A 25,121-nucleotide genomic window follows, 5' to 3' on the forward strand; every position below is an offset into this window, starting at 1 on the left:
ACAAATGTGTACAACCCCATTATTATTAAGTAGTTTGATGGATCCTTGTGTAACTTTTTGACGAAGGTTAAATGGTTATTTTGAGTATAAATAGTGTTATTGGACTTACATAATTACATTTTTTGGCTGTCCATGATTACATTTTTAATGTTTTGATTACTGTTTACATTTTTCACTCTTCGGTCGAGTTCATGGAAAGCCTCACAAATAATCTTTTATTTCAGATTTTGGATAAAGGTGAGTGATTTTATCAACTTCATTGTAAGCATTTGCAATTCTTGATCCTCTCCTCCAAAATGCTGCTTACCCGCACCCAACAACTGATCACTATCCTCTCTCACTCCTTACCCCTCCCCCCCCTCCCCCGCGGCGCCACTCCTTACTTAATAAGTGGTTAGATTGAGTATTATATTTGATATTGACAATCAAACCAACTTTTTTAACTTGATTATGAAGGCAATGAGAGAAGGAGAACAATAAACAAAGAAAGGATCCTACTACTTGTTTTAATTGATTGCTTAATTGAATCATGGATGACAAAATGCTCTACAGAGTTGGCCACCACGGGAATCTATCTGTGTGTGTATGTATATGTGTGTGTGTGTATCTACACATATATGTATATATATACCCATATATATGTATGTAGGGGTGTGTGTGTGCATGTATGTATCGTGTGTGAGTGTATATATTCAGTTATGATATCAATTACGCTTAATTGGCTAATTCACATATTATGGTTAATAATTTCTCTTTCAAGCTTCCTTAGAGCATGCATAATCTATGGATTAAGTATCGTGAAATACTTTCTCAAATTAATGTCTTTTTTATTATTTTTTTTCCGCATATATGTTAAGAAGATAAGCTGCTGATTATTTGGTCAACATGGGTTTGTCTTGTGATCAATTTACTTGATTCATGATCCTGCTCTTTTGTTCAGATACCTAATTATGTATTTTACGTAATTTTCCTTTTGTAGCTGATGCAATTTTCCTCTTTACTTAATGAATTTTTCTTTTATTCAAACAAAAACAAATAATACACATACTATGGTGGCCTTGAGTTTGTCCCTTTTCCTCTCTCTCTCTCTCTCTCTCTTTAAACTATGATTATGCATAATTCAGAAATCTTGATTTCCTTAGTATTGTTTTTTACGTTTTTAATATTGATATTACGTTTGCGTGGTGGGTGGAATCCCCAACCAACTTTAGGATCCAACTAGCGGCCTGCATTCTAAGCCCAATAAATTACTGTCTTATTCCTAATGATGTGATATATTCAATCATTCATAGTATACTCTATTTTGTCAAAATTGATAGAAAGGGAGAGTATGTTTCCATAATTTATAATGAAGGGATCCTAAAGCTTATGAGTTCCCAACAACGAAAGTAATTTGGCATTGAGAAGAAGAGAGACAACCTACACATATTGGCGAGCTTATCCGCAACTACACTGCCTTGCTAAGACAACATGAAAAGAACAGAGCTTCAATCAAATGAGCCTACACAAATATACTAGCCAATGTGTATAACAATTACTTTGAATAAAACATATTTATGCTGCATTACTTATCTTTTTTATCAGAGTAGTGCAAACTCCATCTATAAAAGCATAAAAGTCAATGTAATTATCAATCCAAACAATTCATTCATGCCACATTAATTTGTACACATAAATGTATACAATTTTTTTTGTGGTTTTACTATTACTCAAAAATAGATTCTTATATAATATGACATGTCAACACACTATCAGTTGAACAAAAATGTAAAATTTAAAAATTTAATGATAAAAGAGTTATGAAATACTGCGCGTCTACATATGGCTGGAAGATTCCAATGGTAGTATTCCAGTGGAAAACTTACATACACACAGAGAGTCCGGGAGTCTCGAATTGGATCATTATCCTCTATATAACATGAACACCAACTTAACCCGATTTAGTTGGTATTCATATATCTAATATTGGAATGGATGAATAGCATGTAATATTACCATTTGTATTTTTCATATTAGGATAGGTTCATGAGCCAATTTTCTTTTGAGACAAATTCTTCAGATTAATCAATGAGATTAAATTAAATGCTAATTTCAATATTTATTAATTGAAGAACTTAATCAGATACTATTTTTTTCTCCAACATAATTTATTATGTGATTGCTTGATGATAATATATAGTGTACTATATATAGTGTTGAATGTTGATCTAGTCCAGGATTCTGGACTTTATTAAAGTCTAATAAATCTAGTATAATACCATTATAATATTCATCTATGTTATTTAATAATTTTTACGGTCAATACAATATTAAATTGTACAGTTTAATAATTTTTTTTTTACTTTAATAAAATTTAAGATCCTGAATTAGAATATTTGTAATATTATATACACACATACATACATTCATCTCGGGCTAGTTTCAGTGTTTGGTTCCCCACTTGATGGGATGGGAATCGCAAGGCTTTAAAGAAGCCTGAACATACACATCAAACAACTCTAAAAGAGTATTGTGAAAATAACGATTGTGATCCAAAGGGGGGAAAAAAAGTTTACATTTTACCTCGTCTAAATATTTTTAGACTAGTGTAATTTTATGTTGCTTCACAATATTATTATGAAGTCAGCATTTTCATTCATTGATCATTTGAAAGGCTTGGATTTTGTGTTTACAAAAAAAAAAAAAAAAAAAAAAAAAAGGCTCCTGAAACCCATTAACAAATAGGGTTCAGCTATGTTAAATATGTTCTAACTTAGAATATCAATTCCACCCATTAGATGTAAAGTTGAAAGAACCAATACTCATTTCAACTTTAGATCCAATAATTATAGGAAATAATTTAACTTAGAGCACCTGCAACATAATAATTCCCTTACAAATAATATTAATAAAAATCGTTGGGATCAAGAAAAATAAAGTTACTAAGCCAATAAGCCAATATATGTTATTTGAATTATAATTCGTCACATTGACAACAAGTCGGGATAAAAATAAAAAGTCTTGCTAATCGTAACTTACAACAAACCCAAATGTGAATTCATGAATTTTTCTTGAAACACACGGCAGCTTATTCACTGTATTCATGGCTGTGGAACTCGACCCGATCGAGTCACTTTCTAGCCCAAGCCCACAGCTCGCTTTGTACGGATCTGGCTTTGGCATAACCGCGTAAGCCACGGAACTCAAGCTCACTGCAAACTTTTAGGTTTTTAAACCGATTATAATTTTAATAAATTAGAAGAAAAATAAAAGTTACGTAAAGTAAATAAAAAAAAAACCTAAAATAGATATTTGTGACTTGAGACACCAAGATTTTTAATACTGAGAAAATCATTGGAAATTAAAAAATTATAAATGAAAATAGTGTTTATTAAAAAAAAGAGAGATATTTTAAGACTGAGAAAATAATTAGAAATTAAAAAAATATAAATGAAAAAAAAAGATATTTGCCTTTCCAAAAAAAAAAAAATCTTGTTGCTTTTCTCTATGTAGTGTGGCTACAAAAGAAGATTAGAAGCTCACAACTGAAATAAAAATATTTGTTAGTTAATGATTGAAAACTATTGTATATCTTAGTGCATCAGCTTCTCATTTTGTTCAGGAGGTTCAAGTTTGGAATCGAGATGTGTTTGGGAATATCTTTTAGAGGAAACGCTGGCTTATGGCTCGGATTAATGGAATTCAAGCCACCCTAGAGAAATTAGCTCTCGCAGTTTGAGGCGATTGGAGGCCCGATTGCGTAATGAGCTCGAAATGGTGATGAGCCAGGAGGAAATTCTTTGGCTCCAGAAATCTCGAAAGGATTGGCTTTTACATGGAGACAAAAATACGAATTTTTTCCATAAAAAAACTATTGCTCGAAGGCGGCGGAATAGAATCGAGGCTATCCGAGACAGTTCGGGGAATTGGCTGTATGATGAGGAAGATATAAAGAGGCATGCAGTGGGGTATTTTTCAGAATTATTTAAAAGAGAAAATGCTATTTATCATAACTACCATGTGCCAAATTTTTTTCCAGACTTGAGTTCTCATGACGTTGATGGTGCCGCAGCCCCAATTTTGAGGGAGGAGATTAAAAGTGCCGTTTTTAGTATGAAGCCGCTGAAAGCTCCAGGTACGGATGGGTTGCATGCTATTTTTTATCAATCCCAATGGTATGTTGTGGGTCCGTCGTTTTGCAGGTTTATTGATGATATTTTTACCACGGGCAAAGTGCCGCAAGAGATAAATACTACCCTGTTGGTTTTGATTCCAAAAGAGGAGCACCCTACTAGCTTAAAGATGTTTAGGCCCATAAGCTTATGCACAGTGGCTTACAAGACGGTGACTAAAATTATAGCCACTCGCTTGCAATCGCTGCTGCCCAATCTAATAGGCCCAAATCAGACAAGTTTTGTTCCAGGGAGACATATCGTAGATAATATTGTTGTGGCTCAGGAAGTCGTTCACTCAATGCGCAGAAAAACTGGCAGGAAAGGATTTATGGCCATTAAGGTGGACTTAGAGAAGGCGTATGACCGGCTTAATTGAGATTTCATTTTTGATACGCTTCAACAGACTGGTATTCCAACTCATTTATCTAGACTTATCATGGAATGCGTAACTTCAGCTAGTATGAGTATTTTGTGGAATGGTGAGGTTACAGGGACCTTCACTCCAGGGAGAGGTATTCATCAGGGAGATCCCCTCTCGCCTTATCTTTTTGTTCTGTGTGTCGAGCATTTGAGTCATGGGATAACCCAAGCGGTAATGGATGGGAGATGGAGGCCTATTAGGTTGGCCAAATATGGAACTCCCTTAACTCATCTCTTTTTTGCAGATGATTTGCTTTTATTTGCGGAAGCTTTAATTGACCAAGCTTATGTGGTTGATGCTGTTCTGGAAAACTATTGTAGGAGCTCTGAAGCAAAAATAAATAAGTTAAAAACCAAGGTGTTCTTCTCAAAAAATGTTGATACTCGGGATGCCAATCTCATAGGCTCTACTTTGGGTTTTTCGGCCACAAATAATTTGGGTGATTATCTTGGAATGCCATTAATTCACATGCGGGTTAATAAATCCACGTATCAGTCCATCCTTGATAAAGTGGATAAGCAGCTTACTGGTTGGAATGCGACTCATCTCTCTTTTGCTGGACGCGTCACCCTGGCTCAATCAGTTCTGCAAGCAATGCCTATTTATGCCATGCAAACGACTTTTCTTCCTTCTCCAGTGAGGCATAAAATAGACAAACCTTGTCGGCGATTTATTTGGGATGGGAATTCAAAGAGTCCTAAGATGAGTATGGTTGGGTGGAGCAAAATCTGCATGCCGAAACAATATGGAGGTCTGGGGTTCAAAAAAATGGACTAGATGAACCAGGCGCTGATAATGAAATTGAGCTGGGAGATTGTGTCCAACTCGGATAAATTGTGGGTGAAAGTTTTCTGTTCCAAATATGGATTGGATTCCAGCAATTTACCGATGTCCCTTCTAGATAAACCGGGTTCTCAGATTTGGAGAGCTATTCGTAGCACGTGGTTGACAACAGTTCAGGGTGCTCGCTGGTCTGTTTGTGATGGAAGTCGAGCTCGCTTTTGGATAGATTGTTGGGCTACGAAATATCCCTTGATCAGCCTAGCTCTCCAGCCGATTCCTCAAGAGCTTCTCAACGCCACTGTGAGTGAATTTACGAATGGTCAGGGGGGATGGAATTGGTCGAGCTTTGAGCATTTGCTGCCACATTATACTCTCATGCAGATCGCATCAGTCATGCCTCCGGGACCGCATTTTGGGTATGACAAAATTTACTGGGGTCTGGATCCGAGCGGCATGTTTACGGTTCGTTCAGCTTATGTATCCCTTTGCTATCATCACTTGGCTGATCATGACAGAATTTGGAAGCTTCCATGGAGTTGGAAGGGGCCTCAATCCATCCGTCTTTTTCTGTGGCAGCTGATGCATGGGAAATTAAAGACTCATGTTGAGCTAGCTAGGCGCCATATCAATGTTCTTGAGGGCTGTGATAGATGTGGGGGTGCGGTTGAAGATATTCTCCATGCATTGAGAGATTGCTGCTGTATTAATCAAGTTTGGCGTAAGCTTGTCCCAATGGCAACTCATAATGCTTTCTTCAATTCGAATCTACGTGAATGGATTGCTGGGAACTTGCAGAACAAATGGAAGATTGCATCTTCCCTCCCTTGGGATTGTATCTTTGGAGTGGTGGTTTGGAGGCTGTGGTTCTGGAGGAACCACTTCTTTTTTGCAGGGAAGTTGGTGGATGGTGTAACAGTCTATATGGATGCTATGGCTAGAGCTAATGAAATTTACAAAGTTTATAATTCCGGTATAAGTCAACAGCCGAGGAGAAAGGAGATTTTTATTCGTTGGATGCCGCCGCCATGGCCATGGTGCAAATTAAATTCAGATGGCTCTCGTAAAAATGACGGGGAAGCAGGAGCAGGAGGTGTCATTCGAGACTCAGTCGGTCATTGGATTTCCGGATTTTGTATGAGAATTGGGGAGAGTTCAGTGCTTATGGCTGAGCTTTGGGGGCTGTATCAGGGTCTAATTCTGGCTTGGGATGTAGGCATAAAACGGTTGTTGGTGGAAGTGGATAGTCTTTGTGTTACACAAATAATCTCTAAGCAGGTGGTCGTTCCTAATGTGTTCCATGCTTTAATAGTAGCTGTCCAGGAATTATTAAGTAGAAATTGGCAGATTGCTATCACCCATATCTATCGAGAAGCAAACTCAGCTGCAGACTTCATGGCTAATATGGCTCATTCAGCTCCTCTTGGATTGCAAGTGTTCTCTGACCCTCCTATGGGTATATATTCTATCATTTCGCAAGACTTGTTTGGGGTTACTCAACCCCGTTTTGTTTCTGTTTAGCTCGTTTTGACGAGCCCCCTCTCACCAAAAAAAAAAAACTATTGTATATCTGCAAATATGGCAATTTCAACATACTAATCAACTTTCTCATATTCATGAGATATATGCTATAACATTCACATAAGTAAACCACACAAACAAGTTAATCAAATAATTAATAGATTGGCAATATGTTATATATATGTCTGCATGATTATGTCAATCAATTAGTCTGATTTTTTTTTTTTGTGATTTTTTAGAAAGTTATAATTGGGATTATAGAAAATTATAATTGGGAGTTATTGAAAGAAAATATATTGATTAATTAAATCTTGATCGTACTCCTTAAGAAAATACACTTGTAGAAAGATGAGTGGTTGAATTTTTTGAATTCAGGTAGGATGCTCTTTGTCCAAAGGTTGCATGCAGCAGTATTCCGAAATCAAGCTTGCAACAAAAATAAAAAGTCGGCTTTCCCAAAAATTGGTCAGGAAATCTCAATTGTCTAACTTACCTAGGTGCAAAATTGAAATTAAATTTCCCTTTGTGCAAAATTGAATGTGCTTTGTAAACTAAAAACCAGCCATAATTCCAGTTGCTGTGCAATTGATTGCGAGTAATTTGGTATTAAAGACTAACCGATTTAATAATGACATATGATTATTAAAGGGTTTGGTGCATACTGGCAAAATCTCGGGGATTTAACGGATTTAGGATTCGTTCGGGGTAGTTGCGCTGTGGGCCTATTCTAGAAGAATATTCTCTTAGAATTGACCCGGGGAGCCAAACGGGTCTTTAATTGTCAACATTTTCCATTACGAGCGATGTAGAATAACGTCTCGGGCTCGGCCAACATCCAGCAATGACAAATTTGCAATCATAAAATCACACGTGAAGCAACTGGCAGTGCAAATTAATTGTATTACGACCTCCAAACATGCATAAAATAATTCCATTCGATATTAAATTCCCCTAATACCACCCAAAAAAAAAAAAAAATAGTATCAAGTTGGTGGAGTTGTGTGCTGAAGCCAAAACAATATCAGGGAGATAAATCAACTTTTTTATAATCTCAATAAAATTAATAATATTTATAGTAGTCGCCAACAAAAGTTCATGTAGATAACTAAGAAAATTCATAGTAGTCTCAATAAATAATGTCTGTATATTATTTGATTTATTTTAGTTTGGGTTAAAATAATTTCGTAGCTTTGCCACTGTTTGCAGTGTACACCAGAGTTTTGCTAAAATGACAAATACATCTCATCACTTGTAGAAAAGGACCCACTTTGCCTCATGTTATATTTTGCCGCTCAATAGATTGGATTGAAGAGTGAATTTGCATTTTCGATGATTATGCATCCAAAAATAAAAAACTAAAGAGAACAAATAAAAGCCGAGCCCTCCGAATGCACATCATGATCTTCCTCCAACTAGTCAGCTACATCATTCTCCAATTCTCCATGGGGGTGTTTGGTACCCCATGTAAAAATGCAACCCCATGTTTGGTGCAGTAGGAGGCTGCATTAGCTGCTGCTATATTAATTGAATTTATTACAATCAGAACTTTTGTTATGACACTCCAAAGATTTGATCTCAAAAGAGATTAGATTAACTCTCGTTAATAAAGGAAAAAATGTTCCCCTTATAATGATCCCCTGTAAAGCGATTTAACCCATTTCCTCGTGTAAGGATACCGGATAAGGGTGTAATTTATCAGCTAATTCATGATAAGTGGTTCCAAAATAAAAAAGTTGGAGATTAAAATAAAAACCCACTTTAGGACTAATGTCATTTCGTTTCCAAAGACCAAAGCTTGTAAGCGAGTGCAAGAAAGTGCAGTTTCTACTTTCTTGCACGCAAAGCCTTCTTATATTTTGAAAATATAAAACGTGTAATTGTGTGGATAAAATTTCAGACATATATGCTTTTATATTTCGAGAGATGTGAAGTTGGCTTATTGTTCACTTGCAATCTTTACTCAGGTCAGCTTCTTGCTTTTTCAACTTCCATTCTTTGTTTCTATTATTATTTTTTTTCCCTTCTATGGATCTTGCTCTGTCTAATGAAGAGAAGAAAAATCAAATTTGATTTCAAAACATGCATCGATTGTTTGTTTTCTGCTGTTCTTTGTTTGTCAGTTTTTATGCTCCGCCCAAGTAATGCTGTTGCTTCTTGCTTGATGAGAGGAAGGCGTAGACCCAAAGATAGTATATTACTGAATCATAAAAATGTCTCCTTTTTCGAACTTCTGGTTTCCAGATCTATTAATTTTATCGTTTTTGATTAGTTTATTTTTGTGGTTGGTGTTTACTTCTTTCTTAACTTGTGAAAAAGTTTTGTGCTTTTCTGTTTTCAGGGGAGTCCATTCAAGAGTTTGGACGAAACTATATGTGCAGCTTTTCCCCGGGTATTTTTGTTTGTTCTTTATGTAGTTCAATCATTCACCATTTTATGCTTTATTTAATTCATTTCTATATAAATTCTATACCTTTTTTTATATATTGGTCATAGGGCGAAATGCACCCAGAAAATTTTGACTCAATATTGTGGGTTTCCATTTTTTGGTTCGGGAAGAAGAAAAATGTTGGTTCCACAAGGTAATATATTCTAGAGTTAAGAATTTCTGTGGCTGCGTTAAGCTTAAATTCTAGAGTGCAACTGAATGATAGCTCAATTTCTTAGGATGGCAAGTTATGGGAATCTTGTTTTGCTTTGTTTTCCTTGATGATATTCCTGACTACCATTATCGGTCTCTGGGAAATCTAGTCATTTTTCTACTTACATATATAACACATTTTCTCTTCACAGATCCAAACCCTCTTTGGATCACTGTATCCAATCCTTCTAATATTGAAAATTTCACCGATTGATAATCTATTTAAAATCCATAAATTGTTCTTTGATGCATATGTATACTCATTTTTAGGCACCATACACATGGATGAGTAAGTTGTTTCTTCTATATTTTCCATGAATATGCTCTGCATTGTTCATTAAATCTTTGCATGATTGGATGGAAATAATTGGTTTTGATTTGGTGTCCGAAGTGTTGTTGAATACATAATATACTTATTTGTCTCTCAATGCTATTAGTAAATAAGACATTGTTTCATAATTGATCTCTGTATGAGCACCAATTTTCCGTAGTTTTCATGTGAATTTTTTGTTTTTTAAGCTCATTTAAATGCACTAGTAGTTAAGCTCCCTCCTTGTTCATTTTTTAAAAGGGCTACTGAATGATAGTCAGCTTCTTAGGATGGTATGCTACACTATATTCTTCTTGATGATATTTTCTGATCACTATTCTTGGCCTCTAGCAACTCTAGTCCTTTTCTTCTTAGATAACACATTTTCTCATTTGATCCAATATCTATTGCATCACTATCCAATACTTCCAATATAGAAAAAATACTTATTGATTATCTATTCAAATCTATACATAGTGTTTGATGCATTTATATACTCATTTTTAGGCACCATGCACATGGATATGTTAGTTGTCTCTTCTGTGTAATTTTTTATTTCACTCATGCATGGAAAGTTTTGAATCTAAATTTGATCATATTGGAAGCTGGTACAAAACCAATAAATGGCCTTTTCACTCTGGTGGTATGAAAGTATAAATGCATCTACAAGTTTTGACACTGGTTAAAAATGTATTATTTGGTGTGTGGTTTGTTCATTATGTTTCCTCGTTAGCATGCGTAGTTTACATTTTCCTTTCTGAAGGAGATTAATAAGTCTTGTTACTTTACTTTCTAAAGTAAAGCGTCTGCCTATTATTTCAATAAACTTGTATATGGTTGAACTGATAATAATTTGATTTTTGCTGCAGTGCTGTTGAATAAATATGAACTTATTTCAGTATTCCTCCGCTAGAAATAATAAATGGTGGAGGTAACTGAGATCACAATTGGTATACAGGTGAATGTATATTTATTTTTCTCCGCTCTATTCTGTTCTACCTGCACAGATCAGATTATTCAATAATTTATTTCACTTTAGGTAACAAATTGTTGTTGGTAGGGTGCCCAAGGAGACAATTACTGGTCATTTGTTCTTATTTTCAAAATATATAGCTCGTCTTTTTCAACAACATCTAATGACCAAACAGTGCATGATGCTTAGAGGTCTCCTGTTAAGTAGCATAATTAGTGATTAAATAGGACTACAGGCAATGTGCAAAGGTTAGGTAATAAGGATTTCCATGATCCTGTTGATGATTGATGAAAATGCAAATATATACTGTTGTAGCAGACCCTATTCTTATTATTATTATTGTTATCTCTTTTATTAAACATTGATGGAACGAGAGAAAACTTTATTAGTTTACTTGTTCATCCATGCTCTAAAGTTTTTCCTTTAAAAAATTATTAACAATGATAAATGAACTGTTCAATTCTCTATGAAGATTTTATTAAGAATATTTTTAGCTGACTTTGAAACTACCTTTACTTTGTTTAAGGTGCTAGATATTTTTACCAGCTGGTGCATATTAAAATGGGTTATTTATGATTCAACAAACATTCACAGCTGTGAATGTTAGAGCTTCATGCTTAAGCATCGTCTTAGAATTAGCAGCCCACAGTCTCCCGTGCTTCGGATCGTTTCTCCAACTGTGGCCTATTCTCTAATGACTCATTTCGATAGTATAAACCCCAAACTCTCCATTGTCAGGGTCTGTTTTAACAACCCATTCAAACCAGTCCCTAGCCACTTCGATATTCTTGTTCTTCGACATCAAAGCTGCCACAACAACAATAACATTTGCATCGTTGTTTGACATAGAGAGGGCTTTGGAGTAAACAAACTCCAGCTGATCATCAGATACCATACAAACATATGTAGCCCACAGAACACCACTAGCAGGACACTGTTGTAGCGCCCTCGCCATCAACAAACAAGCCTTATTCTTTTTCCCATTCTCCAAACAACGATCAATCTCAACGGCCCAAAGTTCCGGGTTGCATGGGTTGACCTCTTTAGCCTTAGAATACACATTTTGAGCATGCGAGAAACCGTCTATCTTCTCCACCACGTTAGCTAGAGAAATCCAAAGCGGAATGCAGTTCTGACAATTATGAAGACCTTTTTGATAAATTTCTCTTACATCTTCAAAACGAGCAAATCTCTCCTCCAACTGGCCTAACATTAGCCACAACTTGAAAAAAGATGGAAAATGTTTGATTCTTTCAAAAAGCAACTTCTTCTCGTCTGCTGGGTTTGTCTATGTCCTTTCACATATAGCCGATTTGATCCAAACTTGAGTAGAATCAGGATGACTAGTACCAACCATCGGTCTTGCTCGACGAAAAAGCTCTCTTGCGCGGCCTGAATCTCTTTGAGTTACTTCCTCTAGTAGTTCCAGCAGAATATCCAAACTACTAGGAAAAAGGAGGTAAGCGTCTTCAAGGAATTTGCGCCGTTCATAATTTCTTCTTGTGTCATAATTGCTTGCAATCAACATTTCCCTAGCACCAAGAAGCCACAAATCCCTGGCTTCTGGACATTTCTCAACAGCATAATGCGAAATGCATTTTTGTATGTTTATTCTGAGTTCTGAAATAATTAATTTGTTCATTAAGAGAATGATACGCTTATAATGTGAAAATTAAATTTATTTGTTAATCATAATGATTATAGAAATAAATTTGCAGAAGTGGGACAATTAAAAGGGTGAACTATTTTTCTCAAAATATTCAAGAATTGATTTGATGTCGATAATAGGAAAAGGAAAAACCGTGAAAGTGCCACACAATTTTTTAAGGGAAAAAAATTTGTCCAAATCTTATCTAAAGTTATTTTCCACTTCATTAAATGTAATATTTATGAATTGGATGTTAGAAATTTAGAATATTGTAAAAAGTAATTTTAAAAACTGTGAATATTTAACCTCCAATGAATAAATGCCAAATCATTGGATGAATATTTTTGTCGTCATTTCATTTTTTTCGTCAGAGTAAACATACGTAAAGCAAAACCTCTTGTAAACCCAGCACTGAATCCACCCATTACTGTACACAACAAACCTAGCAAAATCCCCTCATATCATTTTGCTTTTTCAACAAAGCCTGTGGTTCTTTTGATGCAATGGCAGGTGGACTGGAACGAAAAGATTTGTTAACTAATTCTTGTTATTCTTCAAGGATGACTAGGGTGAATCCTGAAGAGTATCTGGAAGCATTGCAGAAAAGTGATTTATTGAGGTCTATTCAGATGAATAGAAAAAATGCAAAGACTTGGATTCCTTATGCAAGGCATGTGAAGAGGGCTGAGGAATTAAATGCTGCCAAAATTGTGATCGAAGAGGGTTGCAAGGTATGCCCAACAGACGAATATGTTTAGGTTGAGGCTACAGATTTGGAGCTTCTTTTTAATGAGAAGAGAAGAGTGGTGAGGATGGGATTGAAATTTGTTCCCGATTCTATGGTGTTGTGGGAGGCTCTTTTGAATTTATCACGAGATAGTGATAGTCTTAATGTGTTAAGAGAAGCAGTTTTGAGTTGTCCTCATCATTTGGTGTTTTGGTTATCTTTGGCTGAGAAGGAGCCACTTTATGCTGATGCCCTTCAAGTGTTGGCTAGGGCAACGATGCTTTTCCCCAGCGAGGAAGCTGTTTGGCTAGCAACTGCCAGGTTGGTGAAAAAAAATGATACTAGAAATGCTCTTATTGATTTTTTTATTTATGCTGTTGAGAAATGTCTAGAAGCCAGGGATTTGTGGCTTCTTGGTGCTAAAGAAATGCTGATTGAAAACAATTATGGTACAAGAAGAAATTATAAATGGCGCAAATTCTTTGAAGACGTTTACCTCATTTTTCCTAATAGTTTGGATATTCTGCTGGAACTAGCAGAGAAAGTAACTCAGAGAGATTCAGGCCGGGCAAGAGAGCTTTTTTGTCGGGTAAGACTGATGGTTGGTACTAGTCATCTTGATTCTGTTCAATTTTGGATCAAATCGGCTATATGTGAAAGGACATAGACAAACCCAGCAGACGAGAAGAAGTTGCTTTATGAAGGAATCAAACATTTTCCATTTTTTTTCAAGTTGTGGCTAATGTTAGGCCAGTTGAAGGAGAGATTTGCTCGTTTTGAAGATTTAAGAGAAATTTATCAAAAAGGTCTTCATAATTGTCAGAACTGCATTCCACTTTGGATTTCTCTAGCTAACGTGGTAGAGAAGATAGACGGTTTCTCACATGCTCAAAATGTGTATTCTCAGGCTAAAGAGGTCAACCCATGCAACCCGGAACTTTGGGCCGTTGAGATTGATCGTTGTTTGGAGAATGGGAAAAAGAATAAGGCATGTTTGTTAATGGCGAGAGCGCTGCAAGATGTTAACATAAATATTTCTTTAATATTGATTTTGATGATAACAAACTTGATTAAAATTGATTTAAAAACTCAAATTATTCTTTCATATAGTTTTCATATTATAAAGGCTTTATATTCAATAAAAAGTAATTTTATGATTTTTGATAAATTTCTCTTGCATCTTCAAAACGAGCAAATTTGTCTCCCAATTGGCCTAACATTAGCCACAACTTGAAGAAAGATGGAAAATGTTTGATTCCTTCATAAAGCAACTTCTTCTCGTTTGCTGGGTTTGTCAATGTCTTTTCATATATAATCGATTTCATCCAAACTCGAGCAGAATCAAGATGACTAGTACCAACCATCAGTCTTGCCCGACGAAAAAGCTCTCAGAATCCTTAGATATTAGATTATTTCTCAATTCAATTTAACGAGATTAGATAAACTCGCCCTATGGGTTTCGGGGCATGTCATTTCATTACTCCCATGGATGTAGCTCAACGGGCTAAACCACGTAAAATATTATGTGTTCTTTATTGTTTATGCTTATTTTCTTTTTATTATAATGGTTTTGATACCTATATCACATTTTGTATATGTGCCTACTTGAGTTATACGATAAGCTCTACTCAACTCCCTGGAAAAGTTTTCTAGGGCTATTCTCGAGTTCGCCAGAGCTCTCGTTGAGCTCTCTTAAGCTCTCTTAAACTCTTCATGTCAACTCTGACAAGCTATACTGATGCTCACCATATTATTCTAAAATTAGAAACTTCAATTCACCTCCCAAATCACCTTAACTCACCTCCTAAATCACCTCAGTTATGCCTCCTACCCTGAACAATATAAAATCACACCTACACCTAAACTTATCATAATCTACCCTCAAACATAAATTTATTTCTTTAGATAGGATTTGACTTGTATTCAGTAACCACTTAATGGTTCAAATCGACTCCTTGCAAAACTCTAGTTAAAACTATATATACATGGATGTGTGTGTGCGCGCGTGCGTGCGTGTGTGTGTGTGCGTGTGTGTGTGTGTGTGTAATTATGTGTGTGTGTAAATTATATTAATGGTGAATATTAAAAAATTTAAATCTAGTATATAACAATCCGATTTTCAGTACTATAAAATTTTAATGAAATATCTACGAGTAGTAATAACGTATTTTAAATATAATTAAATCCACGAGCAAAAATTGAATATTCACCGACTCGTTTCGAAACCCTAGTACTACCAGAATTCGTATTTGTTAAGGATCGTTAGCTAGACCTTATATATTAGAGTCCTTGTACAAGCAAGCACAGAATTAATGCCGAGAAAAAGAGGGATGAGGGGCGCTGGAGTAAAGGCAAAGAAGATTAAAAGGCAGTCCTACAGCCACTCATCATGGTCCGATCTTCCTGAACATATCATACGTTTAATCATGAACCGTCTTTGTTACGCGAATCAGATTCGTTTTCAAGCGGTTTGCAAGAATTGGAGAGACACAGCTGTTCATGGAGTCAGATGTGCTGATAAATTACCATGGATACTTGCCTTTAATTTGTATTCGTGTTTCCTCTATGACCCTTCCGACAAACAAAGTTACTCTATTTCCAAACCGTCGTTCAGAAGATTTTATGGATCCCACGTTCTAGAATCCAAATATGGTTGGGTGCTGTTCCAGGGGCCAACCGTAATGGTTTCCAGTCGTTATCGCCCAGAATTGACTCGGACAAGTATTTCTCTATTTTTCTATTGTCCGTTTACTGATGAAATCATTCGAACACCGTATTTGGAGATTATGAGTGACATAGACCCTTTCACGCTTACTACTGCATCGACATTCTCAAATAATCCAGTTTCCTCCGATTGTGTTATACTCGTAGTGAGGATGTACACGTGAATATAGTGTCAGTTTATGTAGCCTCGAAAAGAAAACATGGAAGACGTTTGGTTTATGGATGCTGGTAATTCTTATAATAGCTTGATTGACGACATAGAATATTTAGACGGAGTCTTCTAATGTTGTTTCAGTTCACGTGCAATCGGCGCCTTACACGTTGCCCAGGAAAAATGGGAAATACATCCACATCCACTGAATACACTATATCATGGTCGCATACGTCTCAACTTCTTGATTGAGTTTGATGGAGAGCTGCAACTTTACATGGTAGGTCCTCATTCTTGTGTTTTCAAGCTTGATCGGTCAAAGATGAATAGGTTCCAAGTTGACAACTTGAGTAATAGATCGCTCTTCATAGAAGATAATGATTCAGAATCTAATGTGTCAATTATATATGATCCAATGGAGGGGGAAGAGTTAAGTCATTTGGCAAATGCAATATTTCGGTTTGATTACTCGTGTTATTTTGATTGCTTCTGTCTGTTCGCAAATCCGTGTGTACGACACTCCAAACTCTCAAAGATTTATGATTGCGACTGGAAGGACAAACGGATGTAGAAGATTTGGATTCAACCTCCAAAACGACGATGAAAGGATCGGAATTCCGCATGAGTCTTTTTTTTTGGGGGGGGGGGGGGGGGGGTGAGGGGTGAGGGAAATTGCTTTTAACTCTAATATGAAGAATATGATCAGCTGTATGTAAGTTACATTTAGCCAGACCTCTTTTCTTTCTTTTGTTCTTTTCTTTTTTATCCTGACTTGTTGCTAAAGTGATAAATTATTTTCTTGATTCTTAATGATGTTAAGTTATTAGTATTCCATTTATATTGTTTGTGAATGGGTTCTCGGAGATCCTTTTTTAACCCTTCTAAATAAGATCAATGGATGAAAATTGTGAAGCGACATTAAATGTACGTTAATCTCAAAATATTTAGATGAGTAAATATACAGTTTTTTTTCTTTGCATCACTATCGTTATTTACAACTATACTGTGTTAGAGTTGTTTGGGTACATATGCAGTACACTGTATTGTCATCAAGCAATCTCATAATAAATTAGGTGAAAGAGAAAAATAACAAAATAATATAATTGGTTAAGTATTCAATTGATAAAAACTGAAGTTAACATTTAATTTAATCTCACATATTAATTAAAATACATTTTATATATGGTAAGTGTTGGGGAAAAATTAGGTTTTTAAATTTTTATTAAACCTTTTGAAGATCGCTCTCATATAATATATAAGAATACGTAATCCAGAAATCGTACCTTGAAAATCCGATTTGGCTTTTTCCGTTGAAATGATTTAGGCTCCTAGATCACGATCTGCCACCACCACTCCTGTTAGATCACGATCCGTCACCACCACGCTTGCTAGATCACGAACTGTCACCAATGATCTTCCAGGTTATGACTCAGGTTCGATCTGCACTTGACGTGTGGGCGCCTTTATCACTACCAAAGCAACTAGCACGAGAAAATTTTTCTCTCAACAATGGAGAGAAAAATCTTATTCTCTGATCTATATAAAGTGGCTTCTATCTTTTCTTTAGGGAAAAATAAGCCTTATATATTTCCCTTTAGTGAAAACCCAAGGCTCCAAATAATGCCCTCTTTAGTGAAAACCCTAGGCTCCAAATAATGCCCTAAATAAAACTCACGTTTATTTACTTTTTCAATAGGGGACCTACCTTGTAAAATAACATAAGGCCCCTTATACAAAAGCTAATTAAATGGAGCCTCCCACTAAATGATATATTTAGGCTTTTGACCCAAATCGCTAGTTATCTTACTTATTAGTTCAGTAGTGGTGCAGTCAATTAAATGAGCTAACCCGGGGATCATTTGGGAACATACAATAGTGGCTACAATAATTAGGCTTGTAATTAAACTAGTCCAATTATTTAATTCCAAATCTACTCCACTAAAAGATTGGAACTGACTTCCATAATTGTATGCTCGAATAATAATTCGTCCCAAGCCACATTGATTTCTTTACTGCACAATCCTTTGTACCACATCGTTAATTAAATTGATATCTCAACTGTCCAATCAATTTAATAACATCTTATTCCTTGATCTTTACTGGTTTTCTCTAATGATCATTTTCAACATACTAAATATGTTGACACACTCTGGCCAGAGAATTCTATGATCAAGTGCCGAAAACCCATCAAGAGATGTGTTGTACAAATTCTATATTGTTAATCCATAACTCCAATACTCATAATTGCTCCCACCAAGATACTAGGTAATCTTGACCACAAGGATGTGTCGTGCCCATTGGTAACTCAAATGGAATAACAATTACAATCATGAAATCATAATTAACTCAAGATTAAGATTACAGTAAAATCAACGCCTATGAGATTTAATAAGTCTGACAGTTATTACAAAGTTAATTAAATCTCATATGTGATTCTGTTCAATGTAGTCGTACTACATCAATAAATTCATACATGATTAAGACAAATCATTCAATGAATTTATTACAGTCTATACCTAAATAAAGTGCCCAACTTTATTTATCAACTGCGAACTAAATTTATTTAATCATAAGATAACTTGTATTTATGTCTTCTGTGAATCCACATGGTGATCACATAAATACATATAATATGATTAAATGGACTTTAATACAAGTATTAATGCAATTAAGATATTTGAATAAAATATCTCATTTATTTTATTAATCAGAAAAATAGTTTATTACAATTAAATAAACACATATGCTTTTAAAGAGCATATTTTTCCAACAATCTCCCACTAGCTCTCAAAGCATATCTGGCATATTGCACATGCTCTAGGGCTCTAAGTGCAGGTTATAAAGGTTTCCCACTAATGGCCATTCTAATAAGATCTGCCATTTAGCATCTAATGCCATTTGGGGTACTGTCATATAACCTTTCTACACTATTCCCTTATAAGATGATACTTCCTTTCAATATGTTTTGTTTCGTGTGGTTCCTTGGTTCCTTAGATTGAGCTACAGCACCACCATTATCACATAAATAGTTTAAGGGGTGCAGTTACAACAGGTACCACCTCAAGATTTCGTAGGAACTTGCGGAGCCATATAGCTTCTTTTGCAGCTTCAAATGTAGCCACATATTCAGCTTTAGTTGTTGAGTCTGTGATACAAGATTGTTTCACACTCATCCAACTAATAGCTCCACTTCCCAATGTAAACACATAGCCGGAAGTTGATTTTCTGGAATCCTTATCTGACATAAAGTCAGAATCAGTATAACCCACTGGAATGAGTTCATCACCAGAATACATAAGCATATAATTTTTAGTTCTTTTCAGATACTTTATAATATGCTTGACTGCAGTCCAGTATTGAGGTCCAGGATTAAATTGATATCTGCTAACCATTCCTACCGCAAAACAGATGTCTGGCCTAGTGCAAAGCATGGCATACACGAGACTTCCCACAGCGTCTGCATAGGGAACTCGTCTCATTCTCTCTATCTCTTCAGATGTTTTAGGTGATTGATCCTTAGAGAATGTAATTCCATGTCTGAATGGTAATAAACCAGTCTTGGAATTTTCCATGCTAAATCTAGCCAATATCTTATCGATATAGACCGCTTGAGACAAGGCTAAAGTTTTATTCTTCCGGTCTCGTAGTAACTTGATACCAAGAATATAACTTGCCTCCCCCAGGTCTTTCATATCAAATTATTTTGCTAACCAAATCTTTATTGTAGTCAATACTCCTATATCGTTTCCAATCAGGAGAATATTGTCTACACAAAGAACTAGGAAGGCTACAAATTTTCCCTGAATTTTCTTATACACACATTGTTCATCAATGTTCTGAATGAATCCAAGTGATTTAATCGCTTGATCAAATCTGATGTTCCATGACCGGGATGCTTGCTTCAATCCATAAATGGATCTCTGCAACTTACATACCATGTGTTCTTGGCCTTTTTGTATAAATCCATCTGGTTGCTGCATGTAGATGTTTTCTTCAAGATGCCCGTTAAGAAAGGCAGTCTTGACATCCATTTGCCAAATTTCATAATCTAGCACTGCAGCAATGGAGAGTAGAATCCTGATGGATTTAAGCATAGCAACCGTAGAAAAGGTTTCCTCATAATCGATTCCTTCTTTCTGAGTAAACCCTTCGGTTACTAATCTTGCTTTAAATGTTTCCACCCTTCCGTCTACTCTCTTTTTTTTTCTCTTGTAGATCCACTTGCAGCCTATAGGTTTTACCCCATTTAGTGCCTCTACAAGTTCCCAGACTTTATTGGAATACACAGATTCCATTTCTTGATTCATGGCCTTTTTCTAAAATTTAACATCTCTATCTATTAGAGCTTCGTTGTAACTAGTGGGATTTTGTACATGTTCATCTGAGATAGCCATATAGGTTTCTCCCAAAAATATGTATCTCGCAGGTAACCTAGTTACCCTCCCACTACGACAAGGTTCTAAAAGTGATGGTTGTTCAAGGATAATCCTGTGCTGATCAGCTGGTTGTTGCTGTTCTTCCTGTTCTATAACAGGTGTTGAAAGCTGAGCATCAACCTGATCTCTTTTATTTCTCTAGTTTTACCTTACTCTTAGGTTATAAGTCATTATAGAGTCTTCCTCAAAGAAAGTAAAGAATATTTCTATAAATACATTCCTATCTTGAGGACTATAATTCAGACTTTCCCTTATTCCTTTAAGATACCTAAAACATGCAAGCTTCTGAACACGAATCCATCTTGTCTATCTCTGATTCTAGTAGAAATACTAGTAAACTCCAAATACGAATGTGTCTCAAACCATGTTTGTGACTTTTTCATAATTTCTTGGAGTAGTAGACACCGAGATAGATGAAACTAAGTTCAATAAACTTTGTAGTTTTAAATACTAGTATCTGGAATCAAAAAAGGTAAATGATAAACCACTTAGTATATATCTTGTCTTATCCAAAAGAATCTTGTTTCTCCATTTAATTACACTATTGTATTATAGTGTTCATTGACAACCAAATAGTGCTTGAATTCTCCATAGAGATATTCTTTGTTTCGATCATATCGAAGTTCTTTTATGTTCCTGTCTAATTGCTTTTGTCTTATCCACGTACTCTTTTGAATTTCAAAAGCAATGGAATCATGACGCATTTAGACAAACATAAATAAAATGAATATTCATCAACAAGATTGATAGAATACTCATAACCCCTTATAACATGTAAACTGATTAGTCCGTATACATTTGTATGCGCTAAATCATCAAATACATAGTTATGCTTTTAGCTCAAAAAGAGCATCCTTGTCATATTACTTTTCTAAATAAGATTTATAGAGTTACAATGATCAATCTTAATAGGCCAACAAGTCTATCATTAATCATTTCCTTAAAATCTTATTATAGTTTATATGACTTAGGCATAAATATCAGAGGTGATTTTTGGTTAGAAGAAACATTTCTTTTCTTAGATAAATGCATATACTTTTTATCATTATATCTTACTTTGAATAGATCAATGGACTTCTATGATATAAATTGTCTTTATAAATAACCAAAATAAATAATAAATAGAGGATCCAAAAAATAACAGTGTACTCCTGTTTATTAAAACAAGCCACCGAAATTAAATTCCTCTAATATAAAGACAAATATCAAAACTAAAGTCTTGTAAAATTGATCTAGTCTTTCAATTGATATAAACTAGCATGTCCTCAACTGCTGTTTGATGTTTTCTTCACTTAATCTCTTGGTTTCCTGAAAACCAAATAAATGAATTACAAATAAGATTAGTTATCTCAGAATTCATTATTGTATGATGCAATAGAAATCTGAACTAATTAGGAAGCTTAAAGATTTCCTATACCTGATTTTAATAATCTTAGGACAATCTTTCTTCCAGTGACCTTTCTGTCCACATTTGTAACACTTGCCTTTTGGCTTGCCACTTTTTTTAGTGGACAGTTTGCCGATCCCAACTCTTGCTTGCTCATTCTTGTCTTTCGACTTAAGCCTTGAAGAGAATCCTTTTTCAGGAAGTTTTCTGCTATGATAAAATTCTTCTATAGCATGTAGTTCGTGCATTAATTCAATTAAGGTCATATCTTTATTGTTTAAGATATAACTGACCTTAAACTCTTTGAATGTATCAGGTAAAGATTCAATCACCATGTTAATCTTTGATTTATCATTGATTTGAACACCATGAATCTCTACCTCATTCAAATAGTCCATCATTTTGAGGACATGATCACGAACTTTTGTGCCCTCTTCCATCTTAGTATCTGTGATACGTTTTAATGCTGCTTCTCTGGCAAAATGGGTATTTTGCCCAAACATCTGATGAAGACTAGCCATTATTTCAGTGGCTGTTTCCATGCTCCGATGTTTCTTATGCAGTTCCACAGAAATCGAAGCCAATATATAGCGCTTAGCCATTTTGTTAGCTTCGCACCATTTCTCATAAGGCTCCCTCTGATTTCTATAATCGTATAACGATGGTTCAGGAGGGCAAGGCTGGGTCAACACATATTTGCTTCCCTTAGCAGTGAGAATATTAAATAGATTGCGTTTCCAATCTAAATAATTTTCGCCAGTGAGTTCATTTTTAACAAGGATAATTAATAATGGGTTGATGGAAGACATTTTCTGAAAAACAAAACAAAATAAACATGCATAAATACTTTGAAACAATATTCACAATAAATGACAAAAATGCAAAAAACCATAAATGCATTTTAATTTATTGTAACGATAATCTAGTACCGCTTTGACAAGCTATCCGTTGGGGAAGTCATGTCAACACTTACTAGACCCAATTATCCATTAGATTATTTACTTTCATGTAAAGACATGATAAATAATTATCGTTATCCCTTTGGGCCTAAATTTGTTAACAGAGCTTCGTTGGGAAGGTTAATAACAAACTTTAGTTGAGTGTATAACCATTGTTTCAATCTACGTATTTTTCATATCAATAGTCACCGTTGGGGTGAACAATCGATTGAAAAATATTTCAATTTTATCTTTGAAGAAGTTCATCAAATAAAATATCTAATATATATACCCTCCGAAGGGAGCATCACCGTATCATGAAGTCGAGGTATATATATAATTTTATTATTGAACTAACAATGGAGCCCGTGGGAAAATTATCTTGAATTTTCCCTCTCCCACTCAATATTTTAAAATTGGTTTTTCCTTTTTAAAACATACATATTGTTAATTGCATGCTTTCTATAATATTATCTAGATGACATCAAATATTATTAAGCATGTGCAAATTTCAAACAATATAATGAGATTCATTATTAATGAATGACATGTATAATTATGCATAGAGTGGCACTACCTATTCTATATGACATGTTATCATGGCATGTTATCATCCAAAACATAACATATAGAAAAACAATTAAATAATCTTAATTCATGGCTTTCCTAATAATGAAAAAATACATTAACCCTAAGCCTAATCTTCATTGGGCTTCTTGTCAATGTCCATCTTCCATAAGTTTGTCTTTGTTAATGGACTAGGGGAAATTGGGCTTTTAAATTTATAATTGGTCCAATTTTAATTTTGAAAGGAAATAAATAAAATAAATAGTTTTAATTTTGTTTTTATTAAAATAAAACTTTTGGACCAAAAATAAATTTAATGTATTTAATTTTATCTATGCATTTTTAATCCATTAAGCCTAATTGAAATTGGGCCTAAAACTAGGATTCTTTAAGTCCAAAACGGTTTTTGGACTTAAATGCAAAATATTAAAAACGTTTCTGCCCAACTGAAAAATATGAAAATATAGGGACCTCCACGATAAAAATCATGGAACCCTAAAATCACATTTTTCTTTTCCCCTTCTTCCCCAGCCGCCACCAGCACAAAAACCTAGCCGTTGTTTACTGTTTCCACACCGGACAGCCGTCATCGACGCCGGAAAGACGCCAACCAGAACGCTTCGCGCCTCCAGCCCACGTTCACGCTGCTGCTTGGGCGCTGCAGCAGCTGCTCGCGCGCTGCAGTTGCTGCGTGTGCAGCGCGCGCTGCAGCTGCTGCGTGTGCAGCTCGCGCTGCTAGCAGCGTGGCTGCTGGCCGCTGCGCGTGCAGCGCGCGCTGCTGGCAGCATGTGCTGCTGGCCGCTCGCTGCGTGTGCTGGTTCGTTGCTGCAGTTTCCAGCACGTTTCCGCAATTTTCCAGTGATGATGCTTCGGTGATTTACAAATTTTCAACGCAAATTTTGGCTTTACAAAATTTCAATTACAGTAAAATAAATCAAGAGGGAAACATGGTGATAAAAAACCACCCCTCTTGTTACAGATCCAAAGAAAAATACAACAGAAAATCTAACCATGAATTAAGACAAACCAAAACATGCTTTATTCATATATTAAACAAATAATATATATCTGAATAAATTGTGCCACTCTAATACATAAATTTCAAGATTAATTTCATACGGAATTCTTATATATTAATATGAGATGGCTCTGATACCAATTGTTGGGGAAAAATTAGGTTTTTAAATTTTTATTAAACCTTTTGAAGATCACTCTCATATAATATATAAGAATACGTAATCCAGAAATCGTACCTTGAAAATCCGATTTGGCTTTTTCCGTTGAAATGATTTAGGCTCCTAGATCACGATCCACCACCACCGCTCCTGTTAGATCACGATCCGTCACCACCACGCTTGCTAGATCATGAACTGTCACCAATGATCTTCCAGGTTATGACTCAGGTTCGATCTGCACTTGACGTGTGGGCGCCTTTATCACTACCAAAGCAACTAGCACGAGAAAATTTTTCTCTCAACAATGGAGAGAAAAATCTTATTCTCTGATCTGTATAAAGTGGCTTTTATCTTTTCTTTAGGGAAAAATAAGCCTTATATATTTCCCTTTAGTGAAAACCCAAGGCTCCAAATAATGCCCTCTTTAGTGAAAACCCTAGGCTCCAAATAATGCCCTAAATAAAACTCACGTTTATTTACTTTTTCAATAGGGGACCTACCTTGTAAAATAACATAAGGCCCCTTATACAAAAGCTAATTAAATGGAGCCTCCCACTAAATGATATATTTA

General features: G+C 35.3%; 1 protein-coding gene across 1 annotated transcript; it reads right to left on the bottom strand.

The window, feature by feature from the left end:
- Positions 1-11,488: 11,488 nt before the first annotated feature.
- LOC127902388 (protein STABILIZED1-like) lies at positions 11,489-12,870 on the bottom strand. Its single transcript, XM_052441297.1, has 3 exons — positions 12,828-12,870; positions 12,122-12,417; positions 11,489-12,019 (listed from the first exon to the last, which is right to left on the bottom strand). The coding sequence occupies exons 1-3, from the start codon at positions 12,868-12,870 to the stop codon at positions 11,489-11,491; spliced, it is 870 nt and encodes a 289-aa protein (XP_052297257.1).
- Positions 12,871-25,121: the final 12,251 nt, after the last annotated feature.

This window comes from Citrus sinensis, chromosome 5 (genome assembly GCF_022201045.2).
Source record: "Citrus sinensis cultivar Valencia sweet orange chromosome 5, DVS_A1.0, whole genome shotgun sequence".
Lineage (NCBI taxonomy): Eukaryota > Viridiplantae > Streptophyta > Magnoliopsida > Sapindales > Rutaceae > Citrus > Citrus sinensis.

Bases quoted from the DNA above. Each gene is read 5' to 3' on its own strand.
- LOC127902388 (XM_052441297.1), bottom strand. From the start codon at position 12,870: ATGGGTGGATTCAGTGCTGGGTTTACAAGAGGTTTTGCTTTAC. The intron at 12,418-12,827 runs GTATGTTTACTC...TAATTATTTCAG, and splicing joins TACAAGAGGTTTTGCTTTAC to AACTCAGAATAAACATACAA. The intron at 12,020-12,121 runs GTTTGGATCAAA...TCTTTTTTCAAG, and splicing joins GTCATCCTGATTCTACTCAA to TTGTGGCTAATGTTAGGCCA.